Source organism: Grus americana, chromosome 3 (genome assembly GCF_028858705.1).
Source record: "Grus americana isolate bGruAme1 chromosome 3, bGruAme1.mat, whole genome shotgun sequence".
NCBI lineage: Eukaryota > Metazoa > Chordata > Aves > Gruiformes > Gruidae > Grus > Grus americana.
In genome coordinates this window covers 72,789,786-72,810,105 of record NC_072854.1, presented here as the reverse complement: position 1 = coordinate 72,810,105, position 20,320 = coordinate 72,789,786, and the positions used below count along the sequence as shown (strand labels likewise).

At 36.7% G+C, this 20,320-nt stretch overlaps 1 protein-coding gene across 9 annotated transcripts in view; it reads left to right on the top strand.

Moving 5' to 3' along the window:
- STXBP5 (syntaxin binding protein 5) overlaps window positions 1–20,320 on the top strand; it is a 114,857-nt gene that overhangs the window by 11,262 nt on the left and 83,275 nt on the right. For all 9 annotated transcript variants that reach the window (XM_054819751.1, XM_054819750.1, XM_054819754.1 and 6 more), the window contains 2 exons: window positions 17,591–17,672; window positions 18,526–18,626. In XM_054819751.1, the coding sequence (XP_054675726.1) occupies window positions 17,591–17,672; window positions 18,526–18,626 (183 nt within the window). The remainder of the gene's footprint in view (window positions 1–17,590; window positions 17,673–18,525; window positions 18,627–20,320) is intronic.

Genomic DNA, 20,320 nt, shown 5'->3' with positions numbered 1-20,320 from the left:
TAGCAATTCTGTCAGCCTCAGGAGACTTATATTGAATCCTGATTCATATTGATCTTTACAATGCTTTAATGAAACTATTTTTTTCTATGGCTATCATTTAGCCTTATCTGACACATTGATGTGCAGTTTAAGACTCTCTGCCACAAATGAGAACCATTTTGTCTTACAGTTAAAATCTCTCTTTGGTGAGAGATTCCAAAACTGCTTTTGTCCAAGATCTGTACAACTTGGTGACAGCTCTGGTCTGTGTACTAGTTGTTCGAACTTAATCACTTCCTGCAAAGAGTTTATTTTGAATCCCTAAGCTTGTCTTGAAAAAAATAATTTCTAGTTATTGATAGTGCTTGTATTGAGGCAGTTATATCAATTGCTGAATTAAGATTGATTCTATCAGTAAAATTTTTTTCACAGAAGTTCAGGAGTAGATCTTCCCTAGTCACTTGTCCACAGTAGTTCTACTCTGCATCAGTGGTTCTGTACTTGAAGAATTTTTCACTTAACTTTGAATTTTATCTGAAGTGTCAAGAATAGGGAAAGTAGGTGAAACTTCAAATGTGTCTGCTTGTATAGAAAACAAAGTGCAAGTTTAAATGCTTTGAGGAATACTGGGTTATGCTGATAGAGCTAATTAAAACATGTGAAACTGATTTTTTTTTGTAATAATGATGCTTATCTTCTAATACTTGAAAAAGTGCAGTCTGAAGTGTTGCAGTTTGCAAAATCAACTACTTGATCACTCTTCTACAGAGAAGTGTATAGCTTGATTGATAGAAATAACTAAAGGCTAGTTTATTCATTTTACTGAATGCTGTGGGATTTCTGTTTCATAAGTGCCTTAAAATGGTAACAAAACTTGGTTTCTGTTTGGGCAAATTGAAGCTTGATTTCCTTCTAAAATTCAGATGGTAATTGCAGTAACCACTGCTTCCATGTCCAGAATAAGTCTTAGCCTGTCCCACTTGAACCAGACAGTATTCATAAGAGCAATACTGGTGGAGAGAGGAGGTTAGGTTCTCCACCAAGAAGGCTGTAGACCAAACTCACCCTTGTATGAGGTATTGCCCATGGATTCTCCCAGAACTAATTGTCTCCTCCTATATTCTTGTGAAAAGGCTTCACTGGAGCTATTTTAACTTTGGAAACCAGGTAACTAAGAGGATGCAGATTCAAAGGCCTTGCTTAGGCCTTTGTACTTCTGCTTAGCAAGCTACTTTTTTGTGTGTGTGACTTATGCCGTTTCAAGCAGGAGATTGCATTGCCTCGCCTCTTGAAGCTGCTGCCAGGCTTGTACTCTGTATGTGTTCAATTAACATTATTAGCTCTTTGCTTCACGTTAAGATGATATATTTAATGTTTCAAGAGTAGCCTGCTGAAGAGGTGATCCAGCTGGTATCAATGTTTTTGGTAACCTCTTCTATTAAAGGTCCTGCCTCTTTCCCATGTAGTAACACCAACTCGTAGTCAGCAGCAGCAGATGGACAAAAGCAATTTGCATTTTTCCACTTGCTCATTAGGGGAAAAAGAATAGAATGCTTATTTTTTTGTGATCACTTAATGTTAAATTGATAGGATTAGCGTGCCTGTATTTTTTTAGCATATGCTCTATCCAGTCTTACTACCTTTTTAAACAGAGCAGATGTTCATCTTCACAGTTTAAAAACATTCTTGACTGAACTTTGTAGTGTTGATATTAGAAGTACAGTAACTAAGCTTAAGTGATGCTTATTAATATGCAGAATGAGCTGCATAGCAGTAACTTGCCTGGCATTCCCTTTTATACGTGTTCCAAACATGTGCAGTGAGATTAGCTTCACAGCCACCTTTAAATGTCAGATAAAAAGGGAAGCCACCAAAAAAAGCCCTCAGTAAACTTCCATTTAAGTGACTAAATATAATGATTTCTTGCTGGAATGGTGAATATTCCCCTCATTCTTTAAAGTAATTAGGTGGGAAATATAACACTGGGGAAAGAAATCCTGGTGAGTTACTAGCTTGGAAAAAAAGAGATTAGGTAGCCTAACTCTTTAAAGTACGGTCTTATAAGTAAGGGCTGCTGGCCAAATGAAATAGTATTCACACAGCAGCCACTCACGAAGAATACTACCACTTTCTTAAACTTGTTTTGTACTTTTTTTGTCTTTCAGTTAAAAAAAACCCCAAACCTAAAAAACAACATAGGTCCGAAACTTTTTTCAATTACCCACAGTATATGTGTCTGCTTAGGACTTGACTGTTGTAGTTTTCTTTTAGACATTGCCCATGGAAGTACTGTGTATATAGTCCCAATTATGTTAACAGTCAAATGGATAGTAAAAAAAGTAAGATAGAATGGGATTTATACATGCTGTGAGGAAGGGGCAGCAGGAGTTAACTTTTATAATATTGTTTCTTTTCTTGCATAGCAAAGGACAAAAGCTACTTAACTTTTGAACTATGGCAGTTTAAAAGAACTGTGGGTTTTTTGGTTTTTGTTTTATGTTATTTATATGAACATTCTGCCAATAACTTCCAGATCAAATAAATGCTGTTCTGAGTTAAGAAAAAAAAAAATGTGGGAGGAGGTGGCATTTCCTGAGTAAACTTTACTGACTTTTGATGATCTGTTCTTTCTGCTGGCAATTCTTAGTGGGAGAAGCAGCACATCAGAAGGTGCTAACAATGAAGTTTGGTTAGAAAATATTTAGGAACTGCAGTTCTGCATTTTAGTGTATCATAACCAGAAGCAGTTACAATACTTTGATAGTCTAGTTGTGCATAACAGTGCATTCTGTCATTTCCAGACCAGTTTTTTGGTAACATTTGTGCAGCCTCTTTTACCTCTTGTAGCTTTCTATAGACAAACTGACTGGAACTTAGTAAACACATCTCTTTTAATGCAGCAAAGTTACCTGTAATGCATTCAGTGTGGTATTAGTGCTAACAGCTGTAAAGGCCCCTGTTACAGCAGTTTGCAAATACAGCTCTACAGAAATAAAAACTTCTACAGATCTGCAAGTACATAGACATCACAGCTGGTGCACAGCTATAATTGGAGAGCTAAGTTATCAATATTTGAATGCATCAGTATCTGTTTGGTCCCCTACTTTGCAGCAGAACTGACTTGTATTTGCAGCAGACTTTATTTAAAGCTAGCTCTATTTTAATACCAGAGATTACAATTCCAAAGGGGCCCTAAATGTGATAGTGTGTGGCTTAAATATGAGTATATGGTGATAACTTAAAAAATTGTCTTGATAGGTTTTCTCTGTTATAAAATAGCTAAAAATTAGGCTGTTATTACTCTTGCAGGATAAGGTCATCTGCCTTGGCATAAGCACTAGAGGTGATCACTATCACCACTTCCTCTGGCAAATAGGAGCTGCCTGCATTTCACTTCAGTAGACCAAAGTTGTAGAAGTCCTTACTATTTTGTTAGGGTTACAGGCTCTTCTGCCTTAAGTGCTCAAAAGTGACCTTAGCTTATCTGTTTCTACTGTGCCCTGGCTTGGGCAGTGAAACCCTTTTAAATAAGGATAGTTTTTAAAACCAGGAGGAGGGATGTATTTGGTTGTTGCCTACCTACAGGCTTTCATAACTCAGTTAAAGTTGGGTTGTCCTTTAGAAATGTAGTCTTCATCTACTTTCAAGATTGACCTCTGTGTGTGTGTGTGAAATCAATTCCTACTCAGGCTGCAGAAACCTGGGAGACACTACTTCAATTCCAAGAATACTACTTAAATGTTCAGTTCATAAGTTTTGTGTATAATTTCATAGTAATTCACCTGTCTGAATTCAAACTGATATTTACTTGAGATATATATGTGTATTTAGAAACATTTATTTAATGTACTATATTATATGCAATATATATGATATATTAAAGAAAAATAGGATTGGCTTAAACTAGGTCTTTGAGACAAAAATCACAGCAGTCAAAGTACAAAGCTTCAAATAGTGGATATTTATTTTCTCTGAACCAACTACTGAAACTTGGCTTTTTAATTTGATTTTACCAAATCTGCCCGTCAAGTTGGAAGAGCATGGTGTACAAAAAAAATCATAATTTTGCTGTCATGGAACAATAGTGTGTCTCTGTTTAGTTCTGTGTTTTCCTGGTTTCTGAATTTTAAGTGGCATTGATTTAGAGGAGGGAAACTAGAATTATTGAGACTGGAGTAGCTGCCTTACAAGAGCATTAACAATGCTTGGTCTGCTTGGTTTAGAGAGGAAGAGAAGGGGTAAATATGATCGGGGTTGTGAAATCAGGAGGATATTGGTTAAAATGCATGCTGAGCTGTCATTTAGCAAATTTGCAGTGCAAAAACTAGAGGGCATTCACTAAAGTACTATTAGACTGATTTAAGATATAAAAAGCAATTTTTAGTTTGAGTAGTGTAATTCCAGAATTTGTGGGTGAGGGGAGATGGTGTTGGCAGGCCATACTGGTGCATTTGGGAGGGGAATGGACAAACTTGCAGACAATGCCTCTGTAAGCAAATGCTAAAGGGACTAGACTGGGATTTGTCCTCTAACATAATTAATCCACTAAGAGCGTTTGATTCGGGAGTGGAAGGGGAATAGGCTGCAAAAAGGGGCCAGGCTTGTGTCCTCTCCTTAAATAACCTTGATTGCTGCTGTAGGAGACAGTGCTGGTCTGTATGGACCTCTGGCTGGAGTCAGTATGGTGCCTCCTGTGCTCTTTGTCTGACTCCTGTGAGAGGAAAGAATTCCCTAGCTATGAAGCTGTTCAGCAGTATAGTTGCACAAACTTCATTTCAACTCTGTACTTCACAATGTAAAATTTTCTAAGCTTTTGTGGTTTCTTAGCAAGGAAATACTCTTTGCTGCTTAAGCAAAATTTATCAGATGCCTGAACAGTTGATGAAACAATTTCTATGGTATGGTAAAACATAAAATGCCAGGAGTGTTGGTGTGATGTAATGGTGAGTTTTAATGTCAAGGAAGCTGGCATGAAAACTCAAGTGTGGTAATCACATTGTGATCTGATAATGTTCTCTGCCTTCACTTTTTTGTCTGCAGCTGAGGTTACTGTTGCAATTAGAACAGTGTGCTGGGCAAGTTCAGGAAACAATGGTCTTGAGTAAGTTTTAAAAGGAAAAAACTACTTTGTGCCATTCTTCAAATGTCATAGTGTGCTATTACAGTAGTTGTATCCAATTTGACAAAGATGATCTTACTAACGCTTGCTGTTCTATCTAGAGCAATGGATTGGCATTTTTAGGAATATGAACTTGCTGTAGGAAAGGTCATTCAAAGAGACTGTTATTCCAAAATAGTCCCAAAATTATGTTTAGGGTCGAACTTAAAATTAGTGGATTTCAGTTGCAAAGCAGTTAAAATACTGAAAACCATGGTTTGAAAACTTTGTCCACATAGTTTGTCCTACACCCCCCCCCAAAGTAGAGAATCCCCTTATTAAAAAAACCTGTATTCTGAAACTTCTCATTGTCTGCTGTAGTATGTTAAAAACATATAACTGTACATTATACAAATGTCCTTAATTTGGGGGGAGCTCATTTCTGATGAAATTAAACTCAGCTGGGGATATTTGTTGTTAGTGTTGTCATAGTGTATTAATAGAGAATATTTAAAGATGATCAGTGTAAATGCATTCTGTATGAGTGATACTGAATAACTATAAATATATTTCCAGCTCCTAATAAGCACTCTTTAAAATATTTAGTAGTCTAAAGTATCTTAGTAGTTCAGTGCTGGTCACAGCTATTATTTGGTAGTTAGTTCTCTAGTATTCAGCATACTATTTTTGTTGATGTTTGACTAGAATGCATGTGTCAGTCTGTCATGGTGGTCTTAAGTGGGTTTGTACAACAGGCTGCTAGTTAGTGTTCCTTTTTTCACTTGTATTTGAGGACATTATTTGAAAAGATTGTTCCTTTTAGAATTGCTATTTTTAATTACTGGAAATTATTGAAATAATCTCTGCCTGTCTTTCAAAACCTAATCTGTCTAATTTGTCTGTCTTTATCTTAAATATGTGATTTTTCAATGTCTGTAGGTGACTGATTTCTTTTTTTATCACCAAATGATTCTTCAAAAATACTATTTCGCAGGTTTTGGGTGTGCTTTAGTACAGTGCTGCTTCTGGTAGAGTTAATTGTAGCTCTTATTTGTTAGTTTCCAAGAATGTATCCATCGTGGAAGAGGCCATCCTGGGTGGTCTGGTGCTAATGATTTAACTCTTTCTCCTCTGCTTCAACAGAATTGAGTTCGTGTACGTGTGCGGCTTGTAAGGAGGGATGAAGCTTGGTTCTGTTGAAATGTTCCTTTGCCCTGACTGTGCAGCCTTGTTACTGCACAGAGCATTTGAAGACCACCTGTTCTCTGCAGACTTGCCAGGTTTAGAGTTGGGCATGCTCAGACTAGTGTGGCAATTTGTAGGTGATTCTTGATTAAACAGCCTACTTTCAGCCTTTCCTGGAGGCTGAAGATGGGAATCGGGAGATTCATGGGGAAAAATGAGTAGTAATCAGACTTAGGTTGCAGTGCTAGCATATCAATTGGGATTTTTTTGTAGTCCTTTGCTGCAAAAGAAGTTGGGATGCTTTGCAAGCAAAACACTTCCAGACTTGTAATGCTTCAAAGAATTGAAGTGGATCTGGATGCAGTTGGCCAGTAAAGATTATCTTTTTGTAAGGGAAAATACACTTAGCTTTTTCTTTTAATACATATGTGACTTGAATTTAGCTCGGGTGGAATTCTTTTCAGGAAAAGCATTAGACTTCCTGATGGTCATATTTTTTTTAAATTTGCACAGAGCCACTGACCACTGTAAATATATAATGGGATTATTTGTTCCTGTTTTGCCATTCTGCTATGCTAACATTTGAAGGAAGAAATAAATTTTGAATGGTACCTTGTAAAGATGATACTATATATTATCTTCAAACTTTTCTGCACAAATCTTGGAAACAATAGTTTTACCCCATGTTTTTGTTAGTTTTTTTCCTTTTGAGTAAATGTTTGAGAACATCACAGGTAACTTAATGTGACAGATACTGACTTAAATGCTTACTGCTCCAGATTATATCTGAGCCTCCCATGTTTTTTACTTCTCATGGTGCAGAGCATATGTAAAACTTCCACATGTTGCAACTTGTAGTGAGTTGCGGCAGCTGTTTTAGAGTTACATTGCTGGCTTCCTCTTGCATTTTTTTGATGGAAGGTGTTGCAGAAGTGAACTTTCAAAACAAATTAACTTCACTTTGAGTAGGAAAAGCTGTCTGACACTCAAAACATTAAAACAAATTTTTTAATCAAAACATTTTAAGCAGTGAGTTACACTGTATCAATGCAGGTTCTCTTGACTCAAAACAGGTCTGGACTAGGCTACAATGTTACATTAATTTTAATAATCTGTGTTTGCTACTTAGAAACCATCTTGAGGCTGGATGAAGGGTCCTGTTCCAGACAATGCTTTTCTTTTGTCTGAGCCCCTGGATATTTTCATGTTATGGCAGTTCTGAAGTGCTGTTTTCCACAGCTGGAAATTTCCCTAGAGAAGGTGGGAAACCCTGTCCATTTGACATCTGCAACTTCAAGTTTTGACACTAAAACCCGAGTAAAGCTCTGGACTGTGGTGATTGATAGTCTACCTCAGTGTTTGATTGTTTTTAATGTCTTTTTAAATTGTATTTGTGGGAATAGTACTGTGATTAGTGATGATAGAAATTGGTGTATGATTGCTAGGTTTTAAAATACTTGTCTTAGCAGCAGTCATTTTACATTCTTGGAGTGGGTCTCGTGTAAAGTTGCTGAGGATCCCAGTGGTAACCAAATTGCTTTAAAAAAGTCCAAACTTCCTTAGTTTTGTACTTGTAACAACCTTCTTTTTGAAGGTAGCAATTTCTTTGAGGAATCTGGCTGTATTTCTCCAAGTGCATCTTTGTGCAGACTTGCTCTCTACCTTGCTGCCTCTTTACCATTTAAAAAAAGGCGGAGGAACAGTGAAAATGTGAATGTCTGCTCTTGGCATTTGGGGAGCAGGATGGTAGTGGAGGAGACAACAGCACCCTGTGTGGAAAGGAAAACCTCTGCTCTGTTTCTGCAGCCTTTCCTTGACTATGCAGCAAGTGTAGACAAATACTCAGCTTTCTTTACTCCCCTGACCCTTTCCTTGCTCCTAACAAATCAGAGGTCAAATTATTAAATTACAGTGTGTGTATCTTTTTAGACAATCTCATTCTTACAGAAATTTCTTGCTGGAAATTTCAGTTAAGATACAGGACTGTGAAGGAACCTTGGAATTGCTGAGTAGCATAAACAGGTATAGCTCTGCATCTCTGAAGGGCTCAAAACTGCAATTTGCCGTATATAACACTTCCTTCAAGCCATCGTATGAAGAGAATGGGGTTTTCCCTTCCCTTGGAACTGGAAAAATTTCAGTTATAGGAAGTGGGTATGTATATTCATTATTTTGGATACTTTTATCTGGAGGAAAGAAACAGACATTTTCTGTGAAACCTGCTATCATATGGCTCTGTCTTGTAGTGGTGTAACTTTTGAAATGTTTCCTGTGACTGAAGCATTTTATACAGACCCTCTATTTTAGGATGTTGAGGTAATGCTGCCACCTTTCTCCTTTTCATGGGATAGGGGCGTAATTTGGGTTTCTCCCTTCTCAGCTTCCTATTTTCATAAAACTTACAGCAAAGTATTATCTGCAAGACTCTCTCCTTCTGTCATAGTTGATCAAAATAGCTCTTCGGCCTCAGAAATTACTAGCAGATGACAAACGAGTAAAACATTCTTGCAATAGCAGGGCAGATGAGCACTGCCTGAAGTATCAGACATTACTTAGAATCTGACAGGAACTGGAAATACACAAGGCTAAAATAAGCAGATTCTCTAAAGTATCAAAAAAAAAAAAAATCTCACTGAGGCTAGGTTTTTGCAAGGTAATACCTTACCTCCATATGGTAGTTAAAGTGCCTGCTAGAAAAACTGCAGGAAAGATGCATAGGAGAACTACTTTGGACTGTGCTTTCGTGTTGATCTATTTTCCATCCTTTTGCAGTCTTAAACTGGGCTGCGAGTACTTGAAAATCTCATAACACGGTCTGAATTATCCCCTTCCCTGTGCTAATAAGCTATTTGTTTCTGACATCTGCAGCCTGGATAAAACAGTAGCTCTGTGTTTATGGTCTCATGGGAACCTCTTTAGCACTGTCGAGTGGTGTACTTGGGGCCAAAGAAAGGACTCATCTGAAGTCCTCAAGTACACTGAGAGCAAAATACAGGATCTAAGGTGGCATCTGCAACAAGGCTGCATAAGTGAAAAATCTGCTATACCTGCATCACTACATTAATAAAACTCCTAGTGAAGAACTAAACTTTCTCCAAAAGGATGTTTGCAAGAGGGAGTTCTTTCCATCCCTGGTGCAAGGCAAAAAGGTGTGGGAAGCAGAAGGGTGGATTTAAGCCTTATCAACAAGTTAAGTGTTTGAAGGATTGTGTCCAAAGGGAGAAGATAATATCGGCAGTGAGAGATAGACCACAGCAAAATCTGGTGGAGAAATTCATGTGTGTGACCAACTTTAAATTTAAACTTAAGGTGGTCTTTAAGACCACCTCATTCAGATCTACCAGTGCTCTGATAACATGTTTTAGTTTCGTCTGCTTTAGTCACCTGCTTTTTATGCCTTCTTTCTCAAAGCAAGTGAAATAAAAGTGGATATATGAAGAGTGATGAATTGAATAGCAACAGTGAAGGATGGGGCAAAACCTGGTTTGGAATAAGAACAGAGTTAAAAGGGATTAATAGTTAATTTGAGAAATAAGACATTGGTGCCAAAAGGAGAGGTGATGTGAGAATAACAATTTCTGTAAAAGATGAGAAATATTTACTGATAGCACAGATTCAGAGGTGAGAGGAGGGAACAGTGTAGTTTAAGTTGTAATAGTACCTGTGATCTTATTCTATATAGCCCCAAAATGATGTAAAGGATTAGCGAGAAACAAATGAAACTGATTCAGCAGACTAGACTAGCTACTACTCAGTTTGTAGGGAGGGATTTGAAGAATGGGCTTGTATTCGAACAAAATTGAGGTGGAATGACTAGTGATTACAGTTAGTGTCTTCTGTCATCAATATCCAGTAGTCAGTGACTTAAAAATAACTGAAGAGGATTTGTTTGGAAGGCAAGAGTTCAGGGAAGTATTTTAGATCGTGCTGTGTGAATGAAGAAAGACTTCTGGACCCAGCAAAGAATTGCTTTGCAGTCAGAAATCAGTGTTGATGGACCATAATTGTTGGGGGAAGGTTTGGCTCTGTTCTTTGAAAATGTTAAATTGTCCTTCTTATTAGAATATATCTATGGTTCTTTATGCTTTCATATGTTAAACTAAATAGGTATATAAATTCACTTAACATCTAGTTCAGAACATAACATTTGGCAATGTCTGTGCAAAATATTTGGATGCTGGGAGGAGACATTCTTACTTGAAGTATTCTTCAGTTCTAGGAGCATAGAATGGCCTTGTCTTTAGTCTTGGCCAAGCATCTATGGACATAAGAGGAAAAGCCTCATTAATTATTAATATTGTGATATAGTACGTGCTGCCAAAAGGATGGATGAAGTACGATATATGTAATAACATGTTAAAATTTGACACTAAAATTAAGCTGTTTTAAATAGATGCAGATGAGCAGGACTTGGAAGCATGTAACAGAATACAAAGATTTTGCCTCTGAATTTTGATTTCAAAATATATAATTATTTCCTGGGTGTAATTTTCTGTATATAGTCTTTGGAAAAACTTTAGTGAGTTAGCAGTTACCACCCATTTCACTGCATCTTGTGTAGTCAGAGGAACCATTATGCAGATATATTTGTAGTATTTTCCTACTTGCCCCTTGTGTTCTACCATTCTCCTTCTCTTCCATCCCACCCAAAAAAGTACCAGATTAGTCACCTTTTTTGCACTGCTAGTGCTGAAATGCAGCTTTTAGACTAGTAGAACCTGGATCAGAAAACAAAGTGAGTAAAATCAAGGAAAGCCTGTAGTCTTGTTAGTCTTCTGAAAATACTATGTTGTCTAGTCTAAATTGATGTTTTTACCTCTTTGTTTAAAAGCATGCTTTGCTATCTGTTAATTGTGCATATAGAAACTTATAATTAAAAACAATTTTGTTTCTTGTTTGATTTTTAAATCACAAATTTTTGATCCTGTTTGCATTTGTACTAAATTACATCTTGTTCTAATGAGTGATTGCCTCTCACTGGCAGCTATGAGACAACTCTACCAAATACAGTCTTTACAGAAAACTTGCTGGGACTTCTTATGGCTGTTTGAGAAATACTATATTCGTGCATATTTATGTAAGCAACTTGGAAGTTTAAGATTGTACTTTGACTCCTAGCTATTATCGTTGTTAGAAAATGGATTCAATACAAATGCTCACTATCCATTCCCTATCAGTTTCTATGCAAACTAGTTCATTAATTGTTTAATTTTAAAATATATAACTCATGCTAATTTAAGCAAAAAAGTGGTTTTGTGCTTAAAATTGCTGCAACTTCCTGCATACAGAAACTAGTTAATGAACTTTAACCGAGATCTATATACTTCAGTATTTTTTCAAAACAGAGCTCCTTTTTCACCCTACCAATCTAAGAATTTTTTTAAGTTAACATTGACTCAGTTGGCTTCTGATGTTTAAAGGAGCTGAACATTGCTTTATAAACAAACTGAATACTTGGGGAAGTATTGGTAGCTGTTTTGGAAGTTGAGAAGTTCAGCTTCCAGGCAGTTGTGTAGTCACTGCTTCACTAGAATTTCTAAAGCTGTAGTAGCAAACAGTAGTAGTTTGCTGTAACCTGTTAAGCTCATACAGTGTTTGTAATAAGATCTTAACATTAACTGTTTAAATACCATACCTGTTGTTGCCCTTTCTGCCCAACAGAAAAAGGACAAAGAAAATGTTTTTTTCCTCCCCCTAGGAAACTATGAACTCTTAACGAGTGTCAGGAAATGTAAAAACGCTGAACTCATGGTACCAAATAATTTCACAATAATACATCTCAAATACTTTTTTTTTACAGACAAACTGAATGCAGCTTTTCAGCCTTCATTGTTATTTAGAAAATAACAGTGCTATCTCAAAAATATTTAGGAACTTTGTATAATGTTGAGATTCCTAGAAAATGAGAAAAATAATGCGTTTTCAACAATTTTTTGTATGTAAATGATCCCTTCCAACTTACCTTCTTGTCTTCCCCCTTCCCTCCAAAAGAAGGGCAGACCTTTGGTGGAAAACCTTTTGGTAACCTTCCAGGACTGACATCCTAGCCTCTTCATCTCTGAGACGCCTTGCGTTATTTTCATCCTTGTGGGTAACAGAATGAAGCTGAATGTAGACTTTTTCTGTTGCCTGGAAGCTATAGTTCTGTACTCTCTAGGGACACTTGATTTGGTTTCCAAAGTATAATATGTAATGTTGACTTTTTCTGTCCAAGTAACCAGGTCAAATTGTGTCTAGATATTGGCTAATTAGCAAGTGCTACATTTGATGTGCAGAAGTTGTAGCCAGTGTCTTCTGACTGTCAGTATCTGATGCCTTCCTTTTCCTTAGCCTGTTTCCTTGCTGTCAGTTTTCTTGCCTTCTCACTCTTAGCTGGCAGGAGGAGAATGCATCACCACAGTCCAGCTGGAATTCCCATGGTAAACAGTTACCCATAATTTGATAGTATTTCCACCTGACAAACAATCTTCATTTTAAAGCCCTAGTTTGTTTTTGCTTGGTGCTGTTATTTACATATAGGGAAGTGGATCTGAAATGTTAACAAATATTATTGTATACTTTTGTAGGCATAAATACTGTGACATGGGGAGGAGTAAAGATCTCTTAGCTGAGTGATATAAACACAGCAAGATGCTATGCAGGGCTAAAGCTTTAGAAGGAAACTCTGTAAGCCTAATGCTGTTGAAAAATAGTGATATGATACCATAGCAGGATTGGTATGAAGTCTAAAACTCTCCCAAAAGTATTTTATGGATTTTTAACTTGTTTGGTAATACACGGATGTGAAAGGTCAAAGTTAGTTTTGTAGACAATGTTGACTGCAGTACTCTTCAACTTTCTGAGTAACTCTCTTGTTGAATACCTGTGTGTCTTGATAGATTGTTCTTTGAGATTTGTTTCTGTGAGAGATCATGCATTTGTATGTGCTACTAATAGTACTGATTAGGTCTAGGTGCAGGTGAGATTGACAAACAGTTAGGAAAGTTGTGTGAAGCTGCTCTTGTACTGCTTGAGTCCTGCTTAGAGGTATCACCAGGACTTTATGGTACTCTGTAACTTCATGTGAATTAAGTCTTTGTTTTTATCTGTTGTTGAATTGTATCCAGACTTGGCAATGGTGAGTAATACCAGACAGACTTTTAATCTTTATATACTTGAAATACTATTTTGAAATCTCACCATCATTGTGTGGTTTTTTATATGTTAGGATAATTCTTGGGGACCACAGCCATTGCACACACAAAAGTGTGCAAAATAAATGGTGGCTTTGCTGCCTATAAAAATAATTCAGGGTCTGATTGAGTGGAAAACTGCTACATAGTAATAGCTATAGTAAAACATACAGGTATAATATGCAGTCCTGGAGAGCTACATGCTACAGACTGGTATACATAAGAAAAATACAGTGAGTAATCTGCTCCCCTTAGTGTTTTGCATGTGATTCAGATCAGTGGTATATGTTTTCCTCTAGTCAGAGATCTAATTTTTGGATCAAAATTGTCAAATATTTAACTACTGTGAGGCATTAGATCTACAGTTTTGAGAAGTATCTAGGAATGAATCATAAAAGCTGCTACAGTTTCAGGTTTGTCTTAAACTTGAGCTATTGTAGCAGTGGCAAATCTGATACAGGAACATGGTCTATATCTTGTGCTGTACTATCAAAACTTTTTATAGCGATGTAATGACATGAAGATGCAAGTAACTGTGTGGTGATACTTTGGAAGGTAATTTATATTATAAATATGTCTCTGTATACATAACTCACTTATGCTGGGGATTGATAGCTGCAGTTTTCGCAACTGTCTTCTATGTCAGATGGGTCAATCACAGGTGAAGAACCCCCCAGTATTCACTAGGTCTATTTGGAGTAACTTAAAGAATTAAAAAAAGGACTACTTTTCTGAGCCTTTCAAAAATATTCTGGAATTAGTTTTCTCTTTCAAAATGTGACTTCTAAGGGCAGATGAGCTATAAATAATAAATTTTTTTAAATAATGTTTTGCAGAGAGAGCTCACTTATCACTAATTAAACGACTTTAATTTTACCTGGAAAAAAGTGCAGCTTGTTTGGAAAAATATCTTTTGGAACTGTTGTCTTTTCTCACAAACCAAAGTAAAATCAGTGTCATTATGTGATATTAGTGTGATACTGTGCTTATGTATGACCTGCACTGCTAGCAGTTATGAAAATGACCACTGATGTTAGGACATGAATATGTTATCTCTTTCTTCTCTCAGCCACAGCTTTTGTCTCTTTCAAAAAAATATGCAGTGAAGACAATGAAATACACATGTTTTCCAGGGTTGATTTACTAATGGCAGTCGGAAACACAGGAGCAATATTCAAAGGTAAAGCTGAGAGGCTATTAATTTATCTTATTTGTTCCTATTTGGAATAGGAATCAAGCAGGAATAGTAGAAGGAAATGCTTGGAAAGGAAGGAGGAAGGATAGGTCTTTGATTAGAAAACTGCTCAGAGCAGAGTATTTCCTCTAGAGTTACCCTAGGACTCTGTCAGAGAGTTTTTCCTGTCTAGAAAATTAAAATGCTTTGCCCATCTTGTCATTATTCATTACAATTTTTGCCTGTTTTGGGGACTACTATGTGGTAGATGATCACTGCTTAGTACAGTGAGCTCTCTTGCCTTAAGTGCACATACGCAAGTGTAGAGGATTTAGATAAACTGCATCCCCTGAGATGCTGCCTGTTTTGTGTGGTTGAGAAATGCTTAACATGTACTGGAACAGGCATGTATTATTATCTTCCTACAGTCAGTGTTTAAGTGACGTACTTTTTCAACTCAGCATACCCCCCAAAACTGGGAGGCTTTGCATTGCTTTAGAAAAGAAGATTAATGCTGGTTAGGAGGATGATATTAATTTGAGATGAGAAGAATAATTTTAGCTACTAGGTGAAAAAGTGAATATGACATAATCCTTGGGTAAAGGAACTAAATGGGACTAGTTGCAAGGACTAGTTTTGGTTTTTTTGATAATTGTAAGCACTATAAAAGACACCAAACTCTATTTTCTGATCTGTATATGAGGCTTTCACTAATTTGTCAAAAAGGCAAAACTTGCTCTGAGTGTTAAAAGCTTGTGTAAACTTACTCTCACTGCTGCATATTTACTGACTTCTGGAGAGAGAACTGGTTCAGGTGTCCTGGAAAATGCAAAATGATTTTTTATTTAAAGAAACATTCAAATATTCTTAATATTGACATTTTTACTGACTTGTTATAACAGTGCTTCCAGAAATATTTGCATCAGAAATGCTTAAAGAAAACATTTGAGGGATAGAATTTGAAGGTTGGAGTAACTTGAAGAATCCATGGGCTTCTCTGTCTTTCTGGGTCATACTCCTCTTGTTTTGAGGCAAGGTAGCTGTAAAGCCTCAATTCCAAATAAACTGTGGGTGGGTGAACAAACAAGGGTTACAGTGAATTATGTTGGAAAGTGATGTTCAGGGATTAGAAAACTACCTGTGTCAGTGCAGATAAATAACAAGTTTTAAACTTCAGTTCCTGTAAACATCTCAATTTCACTTTCAGAAATTGCTTTTGTCTGTACAAATAATTACTAATTCAAGTGAATGCAGAAGCATGAGCAAGGCTGAAGCAAATTTCCTCTGAAACTTCTGGTATTCTTTGTGGGGTATTTTTTCCAATCTGGCAATTTGTGGAGTCAATCGAAGTTAATACAAAAACAATGATTTTACATTAAGAAGATTCTGAATTTGTGTAGGAAGGTATCGTTTTTGAGGACAGCCCCGCCACCACCCCAAGTTTTAAGCTCTCTTTTTTTAAGAGCTATAAACTGTCAGCGCAATACAGATGATTTATTTGTACAGGAACCATGTTGATAAGAATGTAAAATACAAGGGAAAAAACAGGTGAGGCAAGCTGGCTCTTTAAGCCCTTCCATGCCAGAAGCAAATTAAATTACTAATTCTGTTCAGGGAAGAAAGCTGGTATTAAGTTTGCTGGATTATTCAACATCTGTTTAGTATAGCTTTCATCATTTAGCTGAATGTTATGTGGATTCTTTAGTCTAGGAGAAGAACGTGATTGAAGTTTAAAAGTTAAAATATTGCAGTGTGTTGAAGCAGACTTGTTCCTGTTGTAGTTCTACTTACATTTTTATCTTGACAACTTAGAGGCTGAGCAGATGTGTGTCTCTAGTGTGAATGCGTATGTTTGGGTTTTTTGTAAGAGTATTGGTATCCATTTTAGTTTTGATCAACAGTTTCTCAGTAAATGGAACACTTGCAGAATGGGGGAGAATTGTACTGTTTTATTAATTTCTAGTGTTTACTGAGAGAACAATTGTACATTATATTCCCTGTTTTGCATACATCTTTGGAATGATTGCATTTCTTCCAAAAACTAAGGTGTTAAAACAAAAAGTGTTCAGTTCTTTGACAAATTATACTCCAGAAACTCTGGGCATACTATAATGATGAAATACTGACTGCTTTGCATAATTTGTCTGGATTTGTGTTTTTTCTGCTCTGTTTCCTAGAGGATGGAGAATTTCCTTAACTTCATATCAGAAGAAAGGGGATAACCACATTTGAAATACAGGATCTTTCTAACTAATAAATGAATCAAGTATGGAGAATTGAAAGAATCTGTGTTGCTGCTGCTTCTATTTGATATTCATTATGGAACTATAGGACTGATTTGTGTGGGAGGGAAAATGAACAAGCTTTTGTTATCTCATAGTTGGTGCAAATCCAGGAAGTCTTGATACAGAGATCCTGGAAACTTACATTATGCATTATTTCCCATTGACTCCTCCATATTTTGGCTACTGAGCTTTTTATCTTTGTCACAGCAGATTTTTTTAACATGCCTTGCATTATTCAGCTCTTCTTTCATCTGTAAGTAGTGTTTAAAAAGGAGAGAAAGCTCCTTTAGCAATTGAAAAATGTGATCACTTGGTTATGATGTTTATTTAGATTAACTTCCTCTTGTACTAGTCCTGATAGTTAACACTACTAAAATAACTCCTTTATCATTCTCTATTATGTTCTATTGATGAAGAATCCCTTAACTATGTTAAGCATTTATTCATAACTTTCGTATTCCATGGGCATAAATAAATTGGGTGGTTTAACTCCTTTGTGTTACTTTGTGTTGTTTATAAATGATTTTTTTGTGATCATTTGGACATAGGTGATTAAATATGTTGGGTGAACTAGCTAGAAGCAGGATGTTAACCTGTTTGAATGTAGTATTAGTGATAGTGACAATGTTGGTTATAGTGTTTGGGTGTTTTCCCTATGTTACATACAGTGATTATTCCTTAACAGTACTAATTCCAGCTTTGGTCGGCCAGGAGTTGAATGCTACTGCCAACATGACAGTGGAGCTGCAGTAATACAGCTTCAGTTCCTGATTAATGAGGTTAGTAAAATGATGTACGTATTCCATAATTCAGAGAAGATGGAATGTATTTTCTTCAATTTCTCATTATGCAAGCATCAAAATCAGCTAACACAAATGACTCTGCATGAATGACAAACAGTAATAACAATTATAAATTAACTTCTTAAATTTTAGAAAATGCTTGACTAGCTGTTGAAAATAGCTTTGTGTCTAGAGTACTCTTTTGCTATAAGCAAGAACTTTTTTTGTAGGAGTATTTATTCCTGTCATTGAACACTGCAAATTGTCTCTTGAAACAGTGAAGTATGTTTTCAATAGTACTAGCAGTTTCAGTAGGTAGTTAATTTTATTTGATAGTGTTACTGTTTTAGATGTGAGCTGAGCAAAGATTCCTAATCTGATCCCTCTAATTTCAGGTGTGTTTTTTCTAGGGGTGTAGCATCTGACAGCAGTGCTGTTCTTGAGCTAGCTGGGACCAGATTTGTAGAGGGACTTCTAGCTCAGAAGAATAGTGAAGCTGAAACCTCAGTAGCTTTGTCAGCACATAGATATTAGCAGTTGAGTTCATCACTTAATTTCTCTACGGAGGTGGGCACGAGTGAACTAATGTGCACACACCAGAAGCAGCTTCTTCCCCATCACCTCTCAGTATAGCACTGAACCAAATGTGAATGAGCTGAATGACACATGATGACATCAGTTATGTCATTACTGCTACTTGGAATTTACTTGTGCTATCATGTTGATACACATGCTTATAAATATTTTTTCATCCTGGAAGCAAATAATGTAATATTTTTCCACTATGATGATGATATACTGTTACCAGGGTTATGAAAATAAGTGTACTAAAACTTTTTCTTTCTCATAGGGAGCTCTTGTGAGTGCCTTGGCTGATGATACCTTACATCTGTGGAACTTGCGTCAGAAGAGACCTGCTATACTTCATTCACTGAAATTTAACCGAGAACGGTAGGGATTGGATTATTATTGCTTTGCCCCTTACCATCACACTATGTGCTATTGTAAAATCAGATTTATTAATGCAGTACAACTAAGTTGTTAAATAATTGAAACTGGATTTACATTGAGGTTTGAATTGCAGGCTGTTAGGGCCCAAAGTACTTGTGAGTAGACATGCTAGTGACCTAAACTGAGATGACTTTTCTGTCACTTTGCATATTGCATAGCTGAACATAAATTTTCCCATCTGTTATGGTTTAACCTGGCAGGCAGCTAAAACAACCCCACAGCTGTTCTCTCACTTCCCCCGTGTAGCAGGATGGGGGAAAGAATCAGAAAGAAAAAGGTAAAACTCATGGGTTGAGATGTTTTAATATTCTTTTAACATTATTATTTTTCTTTTCTGCTCTATTAAACTAAGTGATACAGAGCATAATTGCTTACCACCCAGGACCAATGGTCAGCTAGTTCTCAAGCCAAACTACCTCCCAGCCCACCCCTCAGTTATATACCGAGCATGACATCATACGGAATATCCCTTTGGCCAGTTTGGGTCAGCTGTCCTAGCTGTGTCTGCCCCCAGCTTCTTGGGCATCTCCAGCCTTCTCATAGGCAGGGCAGTATGAGAAGCTGAAAAGTCCTTGACTGCTTGGCAACAACTAAAATATTAGTGTTTTATCAACATTATTCTCATCCTAAATTCAAAACACAGCTGCCAGAGTTAATTTTTCTTACTATCCCAGCTGAAACCAGGAAACTATCTTTAAAATGCGGAGCAATAGAAGACTTTTTGTTCCAAAATTCCTTTGGAGACGTGCATTTAAAGTGTGCGTGTATGCACCAACAAGACAAAAGGAAAACTAGTTCAATTTTTTTAACTGGAAGCTTTTGTCCCCTGATGACAAATTGGAGTTCTGCAGTTAGAGCTCCTGTGTGTATTGGAGAAGCTGAAAAAAAATGCATTTTGACTAACAATTTTTAGACTCAGGTAACAGTGTTATAAGCAAGCTAGGGGTACATTTTTAGACTAAAGTTCTAAAACTCAGTTGATACTATTTCTGCAAAAAGTGTGGGTTTTTTTAATAACAAGTAGTCCTTCCCTTTTGGGAATTCGCCCTTCTTTTCCAGTAAGGGTAAAATCTCAAGTAATGTTTACTTTTGAGCAGCATGCTTCAGAGATGGACTGCTTGGGAAACTCAAAGGATACTAGCAAGAACACAGAATAATCTGTGACTTGTACCCCTGTTGAATAGGGCACGAAGTATAAGGTTTAAGTAAAGGGTAGGAATAGAAAGAACTAAATTAAATATTTAATGTAAAACCTTCTAATATAATGTCCTACAAAGTGCTAAACAGATTGTTGGGTGGGTTATGGAGTAACCTTGTGGTTTTAAAGAGCAGGTTATAAACAAATATCAGCAATAACATAAATGCAGGTTACTAGATTTTTGGGGGGTAGGGGAATAAGCGATTCTAAGTCCCTCTAGAGGTTGTTTCTGTGATCACTGTGCATAAACTCTTTACCGGGGCCTGGAGGGATAGGAGAAGGTTTAATGGCTTTAAGCTCAAGGAGGTTAGATTTGGATTAGATATAAGGATGAAATTTTGCTCTGACAGGGCAAAATTCTCTGCCCCAAGGGAGCGATGGCATTTCTTTATGCAGGATAAAAGTCAAATGGGGAGAACTGCAATTCACGACCACT